Here is an 11,799-nt window from a genome sequence, read left to right on the forward strand (position 1 = left end):
CCCACACACACACACCCACCACCCCACCACACACACCCACCACCACACCACCCCCACCACACACACACAGCATGGCGTACTACGCACCACCTCAACCGTACACAGGCTCTGACCATTCAGACGAAGTGTCGTCAACTCACTCGTGGCAAACACTGTCGTCGCTCGAGTCTGAACAGAGGTCGTTGGCATCAGGAGCATGGTCGGTGACTTCGTCTGGTGGTACATTTGCTGCTGCTGGTCGTGGTACTCGTAGAAGTCGTGGAACGGGTGGTGACGGTCATTCAGGTGATGGAGAACAATCAAATATTCGTGTCGTTGCTCGCATTCGTCCGCTCTCTCGCGTTGAGGCCAATCATGGCTATTCGACCGTAGTCTCTCCTCTCGACGACTCGAGAACTGTGGCTGTCGGTCGCTCAGATTCAGTCAAGGCAAAGTCGTACAAGTTGGACTACGTCTTTGGTCCCTCGGCCTCGCAGGGCGATGTGTTTGATACCTCGGGCGCAAAGACCCTGATCGACGAAGCCGTCGCTGGCTTTGCCTGCACGCTGTTTGCTTTTGGCCAGACCGGCTCGGGCAAGACACACACCATCACCGGGCCCGACGCCAAGATGGACGGCATCCTCCCGCGAGCCATCCACTACCTCTTCGACCGTATTGCCCAGGAGACCTCCGAGTACGTCCGCTTTGCCATCCAGGCCTCGTACATCGAGATCTACAACGAGAACGTCCGCGACCTGCTCAACGTCTCCTCAGGCGTCCTGCCTGTCCGCTGGCGCGAGGACCGCGGCTTTTACGTCGAGAACCTCTACGTCGTCCTCACAGAGTCGGTCGACGACATGATTGCCGTCGCCGTCGAGGGCATGACCAACCGCGCCCAGCGCGCCCACGACATCAACGAGCACTCGTCGCGCTCGCACTCGATCGTCACCATGTACGTCACCTCAGAGACATACGACCCGGCCACAGGCTCCACCTCGCTCCGTCATGGCAAGCTTTCCTTTGTCGACCTCGCCGGCTCGGAGCGGGTCAAGGACTCGCGCGCCACCGGCGAGGGCCTCACCGAGGCCCGCAACATCAACCGCTCGCTTCTTGCCCTCGGCAAGTGCATCGCCGCTCTCTCCGACGCAGAGGCCCGCGGCGTCTCCGTCTCCTCTTCCTCCTCCCACATCCCCTTTCGGGACTCCAAGCTCACAAAGCTCCTCAAGGACTCGCTCGGCGGTAACGGCATCACCCTCATGATTGCCTGCCTCTCGCCGCACGACCACGACGAGTCTATCAAGACCCTCCGCTACGCCGCCCGCACCAAGCACATCCGCAACAAGCCCATCATCATGCTCGATCCGCGCGATAAGCTTGTCGCTGACCTTCGCCGCGAAATCGACATGCTCCGCAAGGAGAATGCTTACCTCCGCGAGGAGCAGGCCGCCGCGCCGGCCTCGGCCCGCTCGCCTGCCGTCGAGCTCCCGTCGCTCGCATCCGCCCGCTCCTCCCGCCCTTCGCCCGCCCGCCGCGCCCGCCCCTCAGCCCGCGGTCGCGCATCCGCCCGCTCCTCCCGCCCCCCGCCGCGCGCCCGCCCACCCTCAGCAAATCTCGAGCCACGCGAGGCTGTCTCGCGCCTCGCAGAAGCCGAGTCGGTCATCGCCGAGTACATGAAGGAGAACGACGCCATCAAGCTCGAGAACCACCGCCTCTCCGAGTGGCAGCAGCAAATGTCGCGCGACCACGCCAACGCCATCCGCGAAAATGACAACCTTCGCAAGCGTCTCGAGACCCTCGAGGCCATGTTTCTGGACGCCGGTGGTGCTCCCGAGCCCCGACGTGGGCCCAACGCCGACACCTCGCCTCCCTCGGCGACTGGCTACGCCTCGCGCACCCCATCGCTCCGTTCTTCTCGCAGCGGCGCTCCCGCCTCGGGCCCTCCCTCGCACCGCTCCCGCGGTCGCATGCCACGCTACTCGACGCCCAAGTCAGCCACTGGCCCGCCGCAACCATCTGCCGCCGCCTCGGCCTCGCCGCCGCTCCGTTACCATCCCGACGCTGCCGACGACGACGACGCCGACCACCGCTTCGACTCGGGCGACGACGACGCCGACTTCCTCGAAGCCACCTTTATCCCCCTCGCCGACGGCCGCGATGTCTCCATCGCATCGGATGCCTCTTCGCGCCGCCCGCAAGCCCACGCACGCACCTCGATCAACACCCGCGGTCGCGGGCGCGGTCGCGGTCGCGGTCGCAGTCGCGGTCGCGGTCGTCGCTAGCGCGCAGCACAAACCCGCCGTCACCCCGCTGCCAACCCACCCATCAACCACCCCCCACTCGCACTCCACATCCTCCACATCATCCTCTGCCCACCCTCCTTCAACAGAACATCATCGCCAGCGAAAACACAGCGAGAACACAGCGAAACCACCTCGCCGAGCAAAAACGCTTCCACCCAAATACACCCCTCCCACACACACTTCATTCCCTCTCCAAACCCCCAACCTCCCCTACTCCCCCCCCCCCCCTCCCCGCAAACCCCCTAAAGCCATTACCTTCCAAGACATGTCGCAAGGCAAAACGCGCGCCAAAAGTGTGCATGCACCAGGCGGAAAGGCTCGAGGCAGGCATGGCAAGGAAAAGATGAAAAGTGTGTCGGGCAAGAGTTCAGGCAAGAAAAAAGAATGTGCAAGAATTCGTCCGCTTGTTTTGGGAAGGATTCGCCCGGCAAATAAGGACGAGTTGGAGGCAGAGCTCCCGGTGACGGTCACGGTTGCGTCGGACAAGTCCATTGCCATCGAGAAGAACGATCAGGCTCATGCTCATGGCCACGTCGGCGCTGGCTCGGATCAGAGCTACCCTGCTCGCAACCTCGACTCGCCGCTCATTCTCAACGTCGACAAGGCCTTTGGGCCAGCAACCTCTCAGGACGAGTTCTACGCCGCGCTCGCGCCGTTTGCAGACGACTTGCTCGATCGGTACAACTGCACCATCTTTGCCTACGGAGAGACTGGCTCCGGCAAGACGTACACCATGGAGCACGTGATGCGGGCCATGACTCGCGACTTGCTCGGCAAGCTGAGCAACACAGAGATTTACTCGTCGTTCTCGCTCTCGGTCACCTTTTTCGAGATCTACAACAACACCATCTTTGATCTCCTCGCAGACAAGCCCGATCGCGACGAGCCACGGACCAAGCTCAAAATCATGAACTACGCCGTCGTCGGCCTCCAGCACATCCCGGTCGCCAACGTCGACGACGTCTCCGCAGCCCTCGCCCGCGGCCTCAACGCCCGCTCCGTCGCCGCTCTCGCAAAGAACGCCCGCTCCTCGCGCTCGCACGCCTTCTTCTCCTTTGAGATCAACGCCATCATCGCAGGCTCGGGCACGGGCATTACCTCGCGCCTCAACCTCATCGACCTCGCTGGCTCCGAGAGAACTGGGCAGGCCCAGAAAGAGGCCTTCCTCGCAGGCATGGATCCCACCGCACAGTCGCGCTACAAGATGGAGTCGGTTCTCAAGAAGCGCCTCAACGAGGCCAACCAGATCAACAACTCGCTCACCGCTCTTGGCAACGTCATTCGCGCTCTTGCCTCCTCGCGGAGACCCTCGTTCCGCGACAAGAAGCTCACCCATCTGCTTCAGCCCTCGCTCACCGGCCGCTGCCGCCTCGGCATTGTCTTTTGCCTCTCGCAGTGCGCCACCTCCTCGGCCCTCACCTCGGTCTCCTTTGCCGAAAACGTCATGCGCCTCCCGGTCGTCGCAGTCCGTCGCAACGCGCAGGTCCTCGCCGTCGCAGACCTCAAAGCTTACATCAACCAGCTCCTCGCAAACAACTCGGCAATGCTTGAGGAGCGCAACAAGGCCCAGAACGCCGTTGTCGCTGCTCGCCACGAGAACGACCGCCTCCGCTCCCAGCTCCAGGAGCAGCTCGAGATCAACCAGGCTGCCCTCGAGTCGCAGGCCCACCGCAAGGCTCTCCTCGCCTCAAAGATCAAGTCCATCAAGGCCGCCATGGCCAAGCTCTCTGCCCAGCTCGCCGCTGTCCGCGGCGGTGCCATTCCGGCCACGCCCGGCGCTCCGACCACGCCCGCCAAGGACGAGCAGTCGCTCGCTGCTGAGCTGGATGCCCTCACTCTCCAGCTTGCCACACACCAATCCACCCTCGCCAAGCTCACTACTGACGAGGCCAAAGCCCGCGCTGTTGTCGACGACCAGCTCGCGCAAATCTCTGCCCTTGCCTCGGCCGCTTCCTCAGACTCGGCATCTCGCGCCTCGCTTGTCGCCACCTCGGCAGACTCGCTTGCCGACCTCGTTGCAAACTTGCCGTGGACTCTCGCCAAGCTCACCGACACCATCGCCCTCTACCCCGAGCTCGCCAACCAGCTTGTCACTGCCCACAACGGCGTCACCGCCCTTTTTGCCATCGTTACCGCAGACGGCCAAGCCGGCCACGGCACTGCTGCCCTCCGCACCATCGCCGCCGTCCTCGCCACTCCATCCGCACGCTCCGCTCTCGAGGCCATGCCCAACCGTGACGAGCTCCTCGCTCCACTTGCCGGCTTCCTCGCCTCGTCGCCCGACCCGCAGTGTGATGCATACAAGGTCGCCGCCGCCCGCGCGGTCGAGGCTCTCGCTGGTCCGGACGCGCCTCTCCTCGCCGCCGCCCTCGTCGACCTTGCCCTTGAATCGCTCGTCGACATCCTCGCCTCGGCTGCCAACCAGCGGGTTCAGGCCGCTTGTGCCCATGCCGTTGCCGCCCTCGCCTCAGCTTCACGCCACGCCCAGGACGCACTTGCCTCCTCTAACCTCATATTTCCGCTCTTTGCCCGCCTCCTCGGCTCGGCAGACACCGCCGTCGTCACCGCCGTTCTCTCGGCCGCAGGCCGTGTCGTCTCGGCCCACGACGCTCTCCAGCGCCTGGCCCTCTCCTCGGGCTTCCTCGCCGAGCTCACTTCTCTCGTCCGCGTTTGCACCGGCGACGACGCACTCAACGTCTCGGGCGCGCTCACACGCCACTCGGTCAAGCGCACTGCCGTCCAGGCCCTGCTCTCAGCCACTCTCGGCTCGCCCGACGCCCTTGCATGGGTTCTGGATGAGGGCAACCTCCCGCGCTCGGTTCTCCTTGAGGGCCTCGCCTCGTTGCAGACTACGCCCGCAGTCTGTGCCGAGCCGGACGGCCCGCTGCCATACTGGGGCTCGGCGTTCACCGCGCTCCTGCCGGCCGTCCACGGAGCGCCGTACACGCCGGCCTTTGACGATAACCCGCGGTTTGTAATCCGAGTCTTTGGGGAGACCGAGGTCTCGCTGGCGGTCGTCCGCGCAGGCACCACACCCTCGGCTTCGTCAGTGTCATCAGCTGCCGCCTCGTTCCTCGGCCTCTTTGTCTACGCCCTCGACGAGATTGATGCATCCAGCCGCAATGTGGCAACCTGCGTCGCCTCATCCCGTTTCCTCCACCCGACACTGTCGTCGGTGAGCGTGACGCTCGATGCCTCGTCCGAGGCCGGCTCGGCCTACGTCGTCGTTCCCTACCAGACCGCTTCGTCGAATGTCCAGCCCAAACTTGCCGCTGTCACCCTCGCCGCCTTTGGCTCAGCACAGTTTGAGATCGAAGAGCTGGCAGCCGCCGCCGATGCCCGCCACGTCCTTGCCGGTACCCTTGTCTGTGGCAAGCCGCTTCTTCCGGCGCTGGTCGTCACCAACCTCTCTGCCGACGCCGAGCTCGCATGCACCGTCCAGGCCCTCGTCCCGTCGGCGGCGGCACGCCGGTCCACAACTGTCGTGGTCCAGGCCGCACTCCCGCCCGGACCCATGGTCATTCCGTCCGAGGACGCTAAGCTCCTTGTCGGTGCAGACTGGCCGTGTGCCGCCGCCATGAGCGCGCCCAAGTACGCCGCCATCTCGGTCATTGTCCCGCCGCTCTCCTGGCTCCAGATTCGGGTCGGCCTCGAGTCGGCGCCGCCGTCGACCCGGTCCACAACGCCATCGTCAGTAGACCTTGTTGTTCACGCCGACATTGTCGCCGAGTCGCACGCGTACCTCGTCACCAGCCCGCGGGTACCCGAGACCTTCACAGCCGTCGTCCGCTCGGCCTGGATCCGCGGCCTGGCCCGCGGGCCGAATCGTCTCCGCAACCCAATCTTCAAAGTCTCCTGGGCCGGCGCCGTGCCAGGGTGGATTGGCCTTGTTGCCCGCCGTGAAGCCAGCCCGCACCTTGCCATGGGCCTCCAGGTCTTTGCACTCCCGCCAACCGAGCCGAGCGTCCTCCCGCCCGACAACGTCGTCTGGCGGCTCCCGCCCGAGTGGGTCGTCGCAGAGTCGCCCGAATTCCACCCGGCCGAAGTTGGTCTGCAAGTCGAGCTGGGACCCGAGACGGCCGTCACCTCGGGCAGCCTCTACATTGTCGCCACTGCCCACGCCAAGAAGCTGTACGGCGAGTTTGACCTTGAGCTCACGGCAGACGTCCCCGATGTCTCCATCGAGTGTGTTCGCGGAGAGGCCTTGCCACCGGTACTCTTTGCCGCTAACAAGCAAGCCATGCTCCATACCGTGGCCGAAGCATCATCGCCCACGTCGGTGCCAGCGAACTCGGCGCCTGAGCCTGTCGCGCCGCTCCCGCCGACGACTCCGGTCGAGACTCCGATGCCGTCGCATAAGCTCCGCACCAAGCTCTTCCGCGACGTCACCAACTCGGTTTCATCGGCTCGCTCTCCTGCGCACAAGGCAACCGGCAAGCAAGAGATCGACTTGCCGCCAGCAGACCTGTCATCGCCTCTGCTGGCCAAGGCTGTGCTCTACACGCCTCGCACTGCTGGCGTCGTCGCCGAAAACCAGGAGCTCAAGGTCCAACTGGCACGGACCCAGGCCCAGGCCCAGAGTTCCGCGCACAAGCTCGCCGAGCTAGAAGCCAAGCTTGCTTGCCTCGAGCAGGAAAAAGCCAAGGTCGCCGCCACCGCAGCAGCTGCAGCAGCAGCAGCTCCAGTGCCCTCACCCGCTGCATCGCCCGCTCCGGCCAACCCTGAGACCGCCATGGTGGTCTACTCGCAGCCAAGCCCGGCTGCGAGTGACCGCACGCGGGCATGTATCATCCTGTAAACCTGTTTGCAAGCCAACTACACCACATATCATGTTTTGTTCACTCACAAATCGTCATCGATGACGTCGACGACGTTGTCGTTGTCGTCGCCGCCGCCTCCACTGTCGCCAACCCGGTTGAGTTCGGAGAGCGAGGCGTTGTTTGCGACAAAGACTCGCTCGACAACGTTACGCTCGAGGTAGAGCCGGACGTCGATGCCGCGTTCGAGCATGATCTGAATGAGGCGGTAGGCCTGGGCCATGTCGTTGTCGTGGACAGCGAGTTGAATGAGGACCTCATAGATGTCGCCAGTACGGACGGCGTCGTCGACGGCTGGGTCGTTGGCGGCGGCGTCGAGGATGGCGCGGCAGCCGGAGAGCAGCTCGTTGGGATCGCTCGCACTCCGGGCGTGGACAAACCGCTCGATCCACATCAGGCGCAGCTGCATGTTGTCCAGTAGCTTCTTGAGAGCGGGAGTCGATGCGTCTGCGGTAGCCTTTTCGGCGATGCGGATGCCCTCAGCCAGCGCGTTAGTTGCCTGCTCGTAGTTGCGGTACTCGTCGACCTCTAGACGGGCGCACGCGTCGTAGAACCGCGCGAGCGAGGCGTACTGCTTGGCCTTTGTGTAAAAGGTGATGATGCCCTTGCGGATTTCGGCGTCCCCGTGCCAGTCAGCCTGCTGCAGAGCGTTGGCAGCGAGGATGTAAACCTCGCGCTTGCGGCAAACGTTGGCAAAGAACATGATCCGTGACGTGTCGCCCGACTTGATGAGGCATTTCATGGCCGAGATCTTGTCGCCAGCGTGTGCGTACTTTTTGCACGCCAGACGGTACGAGCCCTGGCGAGCGAGGACCGAGCCGAGCTCCGAGAGCATCTTGGCCCGCTTCTCGGGCTCGACCGAGGCGTCGGGCGAGAGTGCCTCGGCCATCTCGTCTGTGATGGCGATCTTCTCGTCGACCGCCAGCTGCAACGCGCGCTCGGTCTGGCCGGCGGCAATGAGCATCGAGACGGCCTTGTCGTACTGCGCGTGGTCGAGGAAGAACGAGGCGCACCGGTTGAGCAAGGCTGGATCGGTCGACGAGTCCAGCGATGAGGCGAGCTCGCGAAGGGCGTCAAACGACTCGGTGGAGAACGCGAGGTCCACAGCCTTGGCCGTTCGTCCGCCGCGGTGGTAGAGGAGGATGGCGCGGTCCCAGACGTTCTTGGTCTCAAAGTACGCCGCTGCCGCGAGCTTGGTAGTCTCACCGGCCTGCAGCGCCATCTGTAGCACCATGTTGTCCATGCCGGACTTCATGCCGAGCTGGATGGCGTGGTTGAACCGCTTCGAGAGGTTATAGTAGTTGAGTGCAGCCTCGACTGAGCCGGCAGCCTCGAGGTGCCGAGCGTAGAGGTAGCATGCCGCCGGGTCCTTGGTGGCGTCGCACACCTGACCGGCCTTGTCAAAGTCCTCCAGGTAGCAGAGGATCTTGATGACCGCCCGGTAGTTGCCGGCCTGCTCGTAGTACATGAGCGCTTGGTCAAAGGCCGAGTTGACCTCGGCAAACTGCGCCCACCACTGGATGAGATCTGGCTCGTTGGACGCTTTGACGTACTGTTCCAGGGCCGGCAAGTCACGCGCAAGCAGCCGCGGCACCTGCTCTGCCGCAAGCCCTGCCCGCTCGTACGCTTGCAGCGCCTGCTTGGTCTCGCCGATCGACTCGAGATACTTGCCAAACTTGAAAAACGTGTTGCGCAGGTGGATGCGGTCCGAGCTCCGTGCCAGGTCTACCGCCGCCCGCCACTGATTCGACGCCTGGTAGAGCTTGTTGAGCAGGTCCGGTCTCCCAGCCTCGAGGTACAGCGCCTCAGCAGCCTCAAGCTCGCCGAGCTGGACGGCGAGCATGGCAACCTGTGCGGCGTGCTCGGGCAAACGGCGCGCCTCGCGGAGGGCGCGAACGCCGCGGATGTGGCCCATGTGTGCAAGGCAGATCTCGGCCACGTCGAGCCGGCGGGTCTTGACGCACATCGACGCCATGTTCTGCCACACCGAGTCCGACTCGATGAGCTTGACGGCCTTGAACGCCTCGTCCATGTTGCCGATGGTGAGATGGTACGAAAAGTCAAGCAGCGCGCCAAAGGCTGTCGCAGACGGCGACTCCATGCCCACAAAGTCCTGCATCGGCCACAGGCCGAGCCGCTCCACCATCACCGAACCGTCGAGCGGCGGCTTGAGCGCAAAGACCAGGTACGGAACCTCGATGCCCACCAGCCGCTGGAACTCGGGCTGGAACTGGGTCCGCGACTGGACAAGGACGCCGGCAGTCGGCGTGGCAAAAAGCGTGACCACAAACGAGGGAAGCGCGTCAGGCCCGTCATCGTCGCCACTAGCGCCGGCAAGCGAGCCGCTCCGATCAAGGCTCGAACCTTTGCGCAGCGCTGATGGTGATGCGGTGCCTCCTGGTGATCCTGGCCCAGACTTGCGCTTCAGCTTGCGCGAGAGCGACTTGCCCGCGAGCCGTGACTTGGAGAGCGGCGTGCCCGAGCCGCTGTCGGTGGCTGGCCCGGCCTCGCCCGTCTTGGCGGAGATGGTGCCGGCGAGCGAGCCTCCGCGCTTGGCCACGGTCTCGACCGCCAGCAGCCGCGGTTCGGCTGTCGACCAGACCACGCCGCACGGCAGCTCGCCGGCGTTGAGCTCGACCTGTGCTACAGAGTCAGTCTCGACTTCAAAGACCGCAACAGCCGGCTGGGCTTCGGCCGACGAGGCTCCGAGAAAGGCAACGCGGGTGCCGTCGGCGTTGACAGCCATGGCCGAGAGAGCGGCAAAGAGCTCGCCGTCGGCCTCAAACTGACGGCCCATGTTATACTGGTGGGCCTTGCGCCGCGAGAGGTTCCACAGCTTGAGGACCAGCGTCGACGAGAGGACCGCCATGTAGTGGCCACAGAGGGAGAGCCACCGCGGAAGGCCCTCGCCTTCGGAGAACGAGAGAGTCTCCTTGACAATGCCCGAGGTGTTGGCAATGAGGACGCGCGAGTCGCGGAGGTAGACAATGGCGTTGCGGTGGAGTGCCATGGTCCGCGACGCAATGTTGAGCTCGCGGACCAGAGAGGCGCCCTTGGCGGTGACGTGGTAGTAGTGGGCACGGGCGCCGTCCCACACTAGCAGCTCTGAGAGGCCCGGCTCGTCATCCGAGTCGATCATGTCCATGCCGAGAATGCGGATGCCGGTTTGGACCTTGAGCGGCGGGTGCGGCACGGGGCGTCGTTGAGGGCAGCCTCGCCGGTAAAGTCGCCGGCAGCCGGACGAGCCTGGACCACCAGCCAGTTGGAACCGTACTGCAGCGCCATGCGAGTCGCTGTGTTCTTGGACGCCATCGGCGACTCGAGGAGGAGGGTGAGGCCGGAAGGCGTGGCCACCGAGAGCAGGCCACGGCTTCCGCCCGAGGCAAAGAGCGCCGCGTCCGGCGAGGTCTGATCCGGCGGCGGTGTGGTGGTGAGCGCCACGGCGCCGCCCCACGCCACGTCAACAACTTCGTCGTCGAGATAGAGCACCGACTCCAGCTCCCAGTCGTTGTCCGACTTTGACAGAGCCGGCTCGTCGCCGACAAACCGCCAAATGACAACTTTGCCGTCTTGGGTGCCGGCCGCCAGTGAGCGACGCGACGGGTTGTACGCCACGCACGCGATCTTGTCGCTCGTCACCGATGCCGCGCCGGTAGTGGCAACGGCGGCAAGTGAAAGGATGTAGTTTTCGTTCTCGGCCGTGTTCCACATGCGGACCATGGGCTCGTTGGCAACGGTGGCGAGCACGTTCGGCACCGTCCACGTCCCGAGCAGCCCGCCGGCGTTGCGGGCGGCAGTGGCAAACTTGGCCTTCATCTTGAGCTTGATGGTGCCGTCGGGCCCAAGCGCGTGCCGGGCAACAATGAGGTTGGCGGTGATGGTAACAAACTGCTGGCTCCACGGCTCAAACTCAAAGACCCGCAGCTCGGACGAGACGGTAAAGGCCTGGGTGGCCTGGCCGTACTGGTCGGCGAGAGTGATGACGCCTACGGCGGTTGCCACAAAGAACGCGTGCCCGGCAGCGGGGACCAGGACCTCGCCACCGCTTGGCGATGGAGTCGGTGTCTGGCGGAATACCACATGGGTAACAGCCTCGTGCAAGGCGTACTCTTGCTCAACAACCAGCTCATCAAGCGCTGGCTCGTGGTACCACACCGCCACATCGCCAGCCACGGTACCCGAGACCAAGCGAGCTCCATCATGCGACCAGACGAGGACCGAGAGTGGAGCATCAGGCGTTCGACCAGGATGCGGGTACGACTTTGGCGTAACAGCCGGTCCGGAAGGAGTCAACGATGCCATACCGATAACACCCGAATCCCAACCATAGACCAGAACAGGATCAAACGGATGCCATGCAAGGACCGAGACCACAGGCGTTGCTCCTGCTGTAGTAGCTGATGTGCTCGGCGTCGGTCCACCGTATGGCGGGTGGCTGTCACCGTCCGTCATCAAAGCCTGGGAAGATGCCAAAGATGCGTTTGGCGAGAGATTAGCAATGCGATTGCCTTCCTCGTCGTACACGTCGAGCTCGCCGTCGGTTGTCGCCACTGCAAGGAGGTGCAGACGGGCATGCCATGCTTGGGCCGCTGAACTTGCTCCGCGGTCTTGCCCGCAACCAAACTCAAAGTAGGTCGTCCTCATGGCGCGGGGGGGTGGGGGGGGGGGCGGGGGGGGGGGGGGGAGGAGGAGGAGGGAGAGCA

General features: G+C 64.3%; 2 protein-coding genes across 2 annotated transcripts; one reads left to right on the forward strand and one right to left on the reverse strand.

Moving 5' to 3' along the window:
• Positions 1-71: 71 nt before the first annotated feature.
• AMSG_07105 (kinesin heavy chain) lies at positions 72-7,077 on the forward strand (the record flags this gene model as incomplete). The annotated part of the gene is made up of 3 exons (XM_013901127.1): positions 72-219; positions 424-2,217; positions 2,732-7,077. 3 exons carry the CDS (start codon positions 72-74, stop codon positions 7,075-7,077), a joined length of 6,288 nt encoding a protein of 2,095 aa, XP_013756581.1.
• Positions 7,078-7,100: 23 nt separating this feature from the next.
• AMSG_07106 (Ift140 protein) lies at positions 7,101-11,700 on the reverse strand. Its single transcript, XM_013901128.1, has one exon. It carries the CDS (start codon positions 10,239-10,241, stop codon positions 7,122-7,124), a length of 3,120 nt encoding a protein of 1,039 aa, XP_013756582.1. The 5' UTR covers positions 10,242-11,700; the 3' UTR covers positions 7,101-7,121.
• Between the last annotated feature and the right edge of the window lie 99 nt (positions 11,701-11,799).

Source organism: Thecamonas trahens, assembly GCF_000142905.1.
Source record: "Thecamonas trahens ATCC 50062 unplaced genomic scaffold supercont1.31, whole genome shotgun sequence".
Classification (NCBI taxonomy): domain Eukaryota; order Apusomonadida; family Apusomonadidae; genus Thecamonas; species Thecamonas trahens.

Excerpts from the sequence above, each read along its gene's own strand:
- AMSG_07106 (XM_013901128.1), bottom strand. The coding sequence starts at position 10,241 with ATGGACATGATCGACTCGGATGACGAGCCGGGCCTCTCAGAGCTGCTA.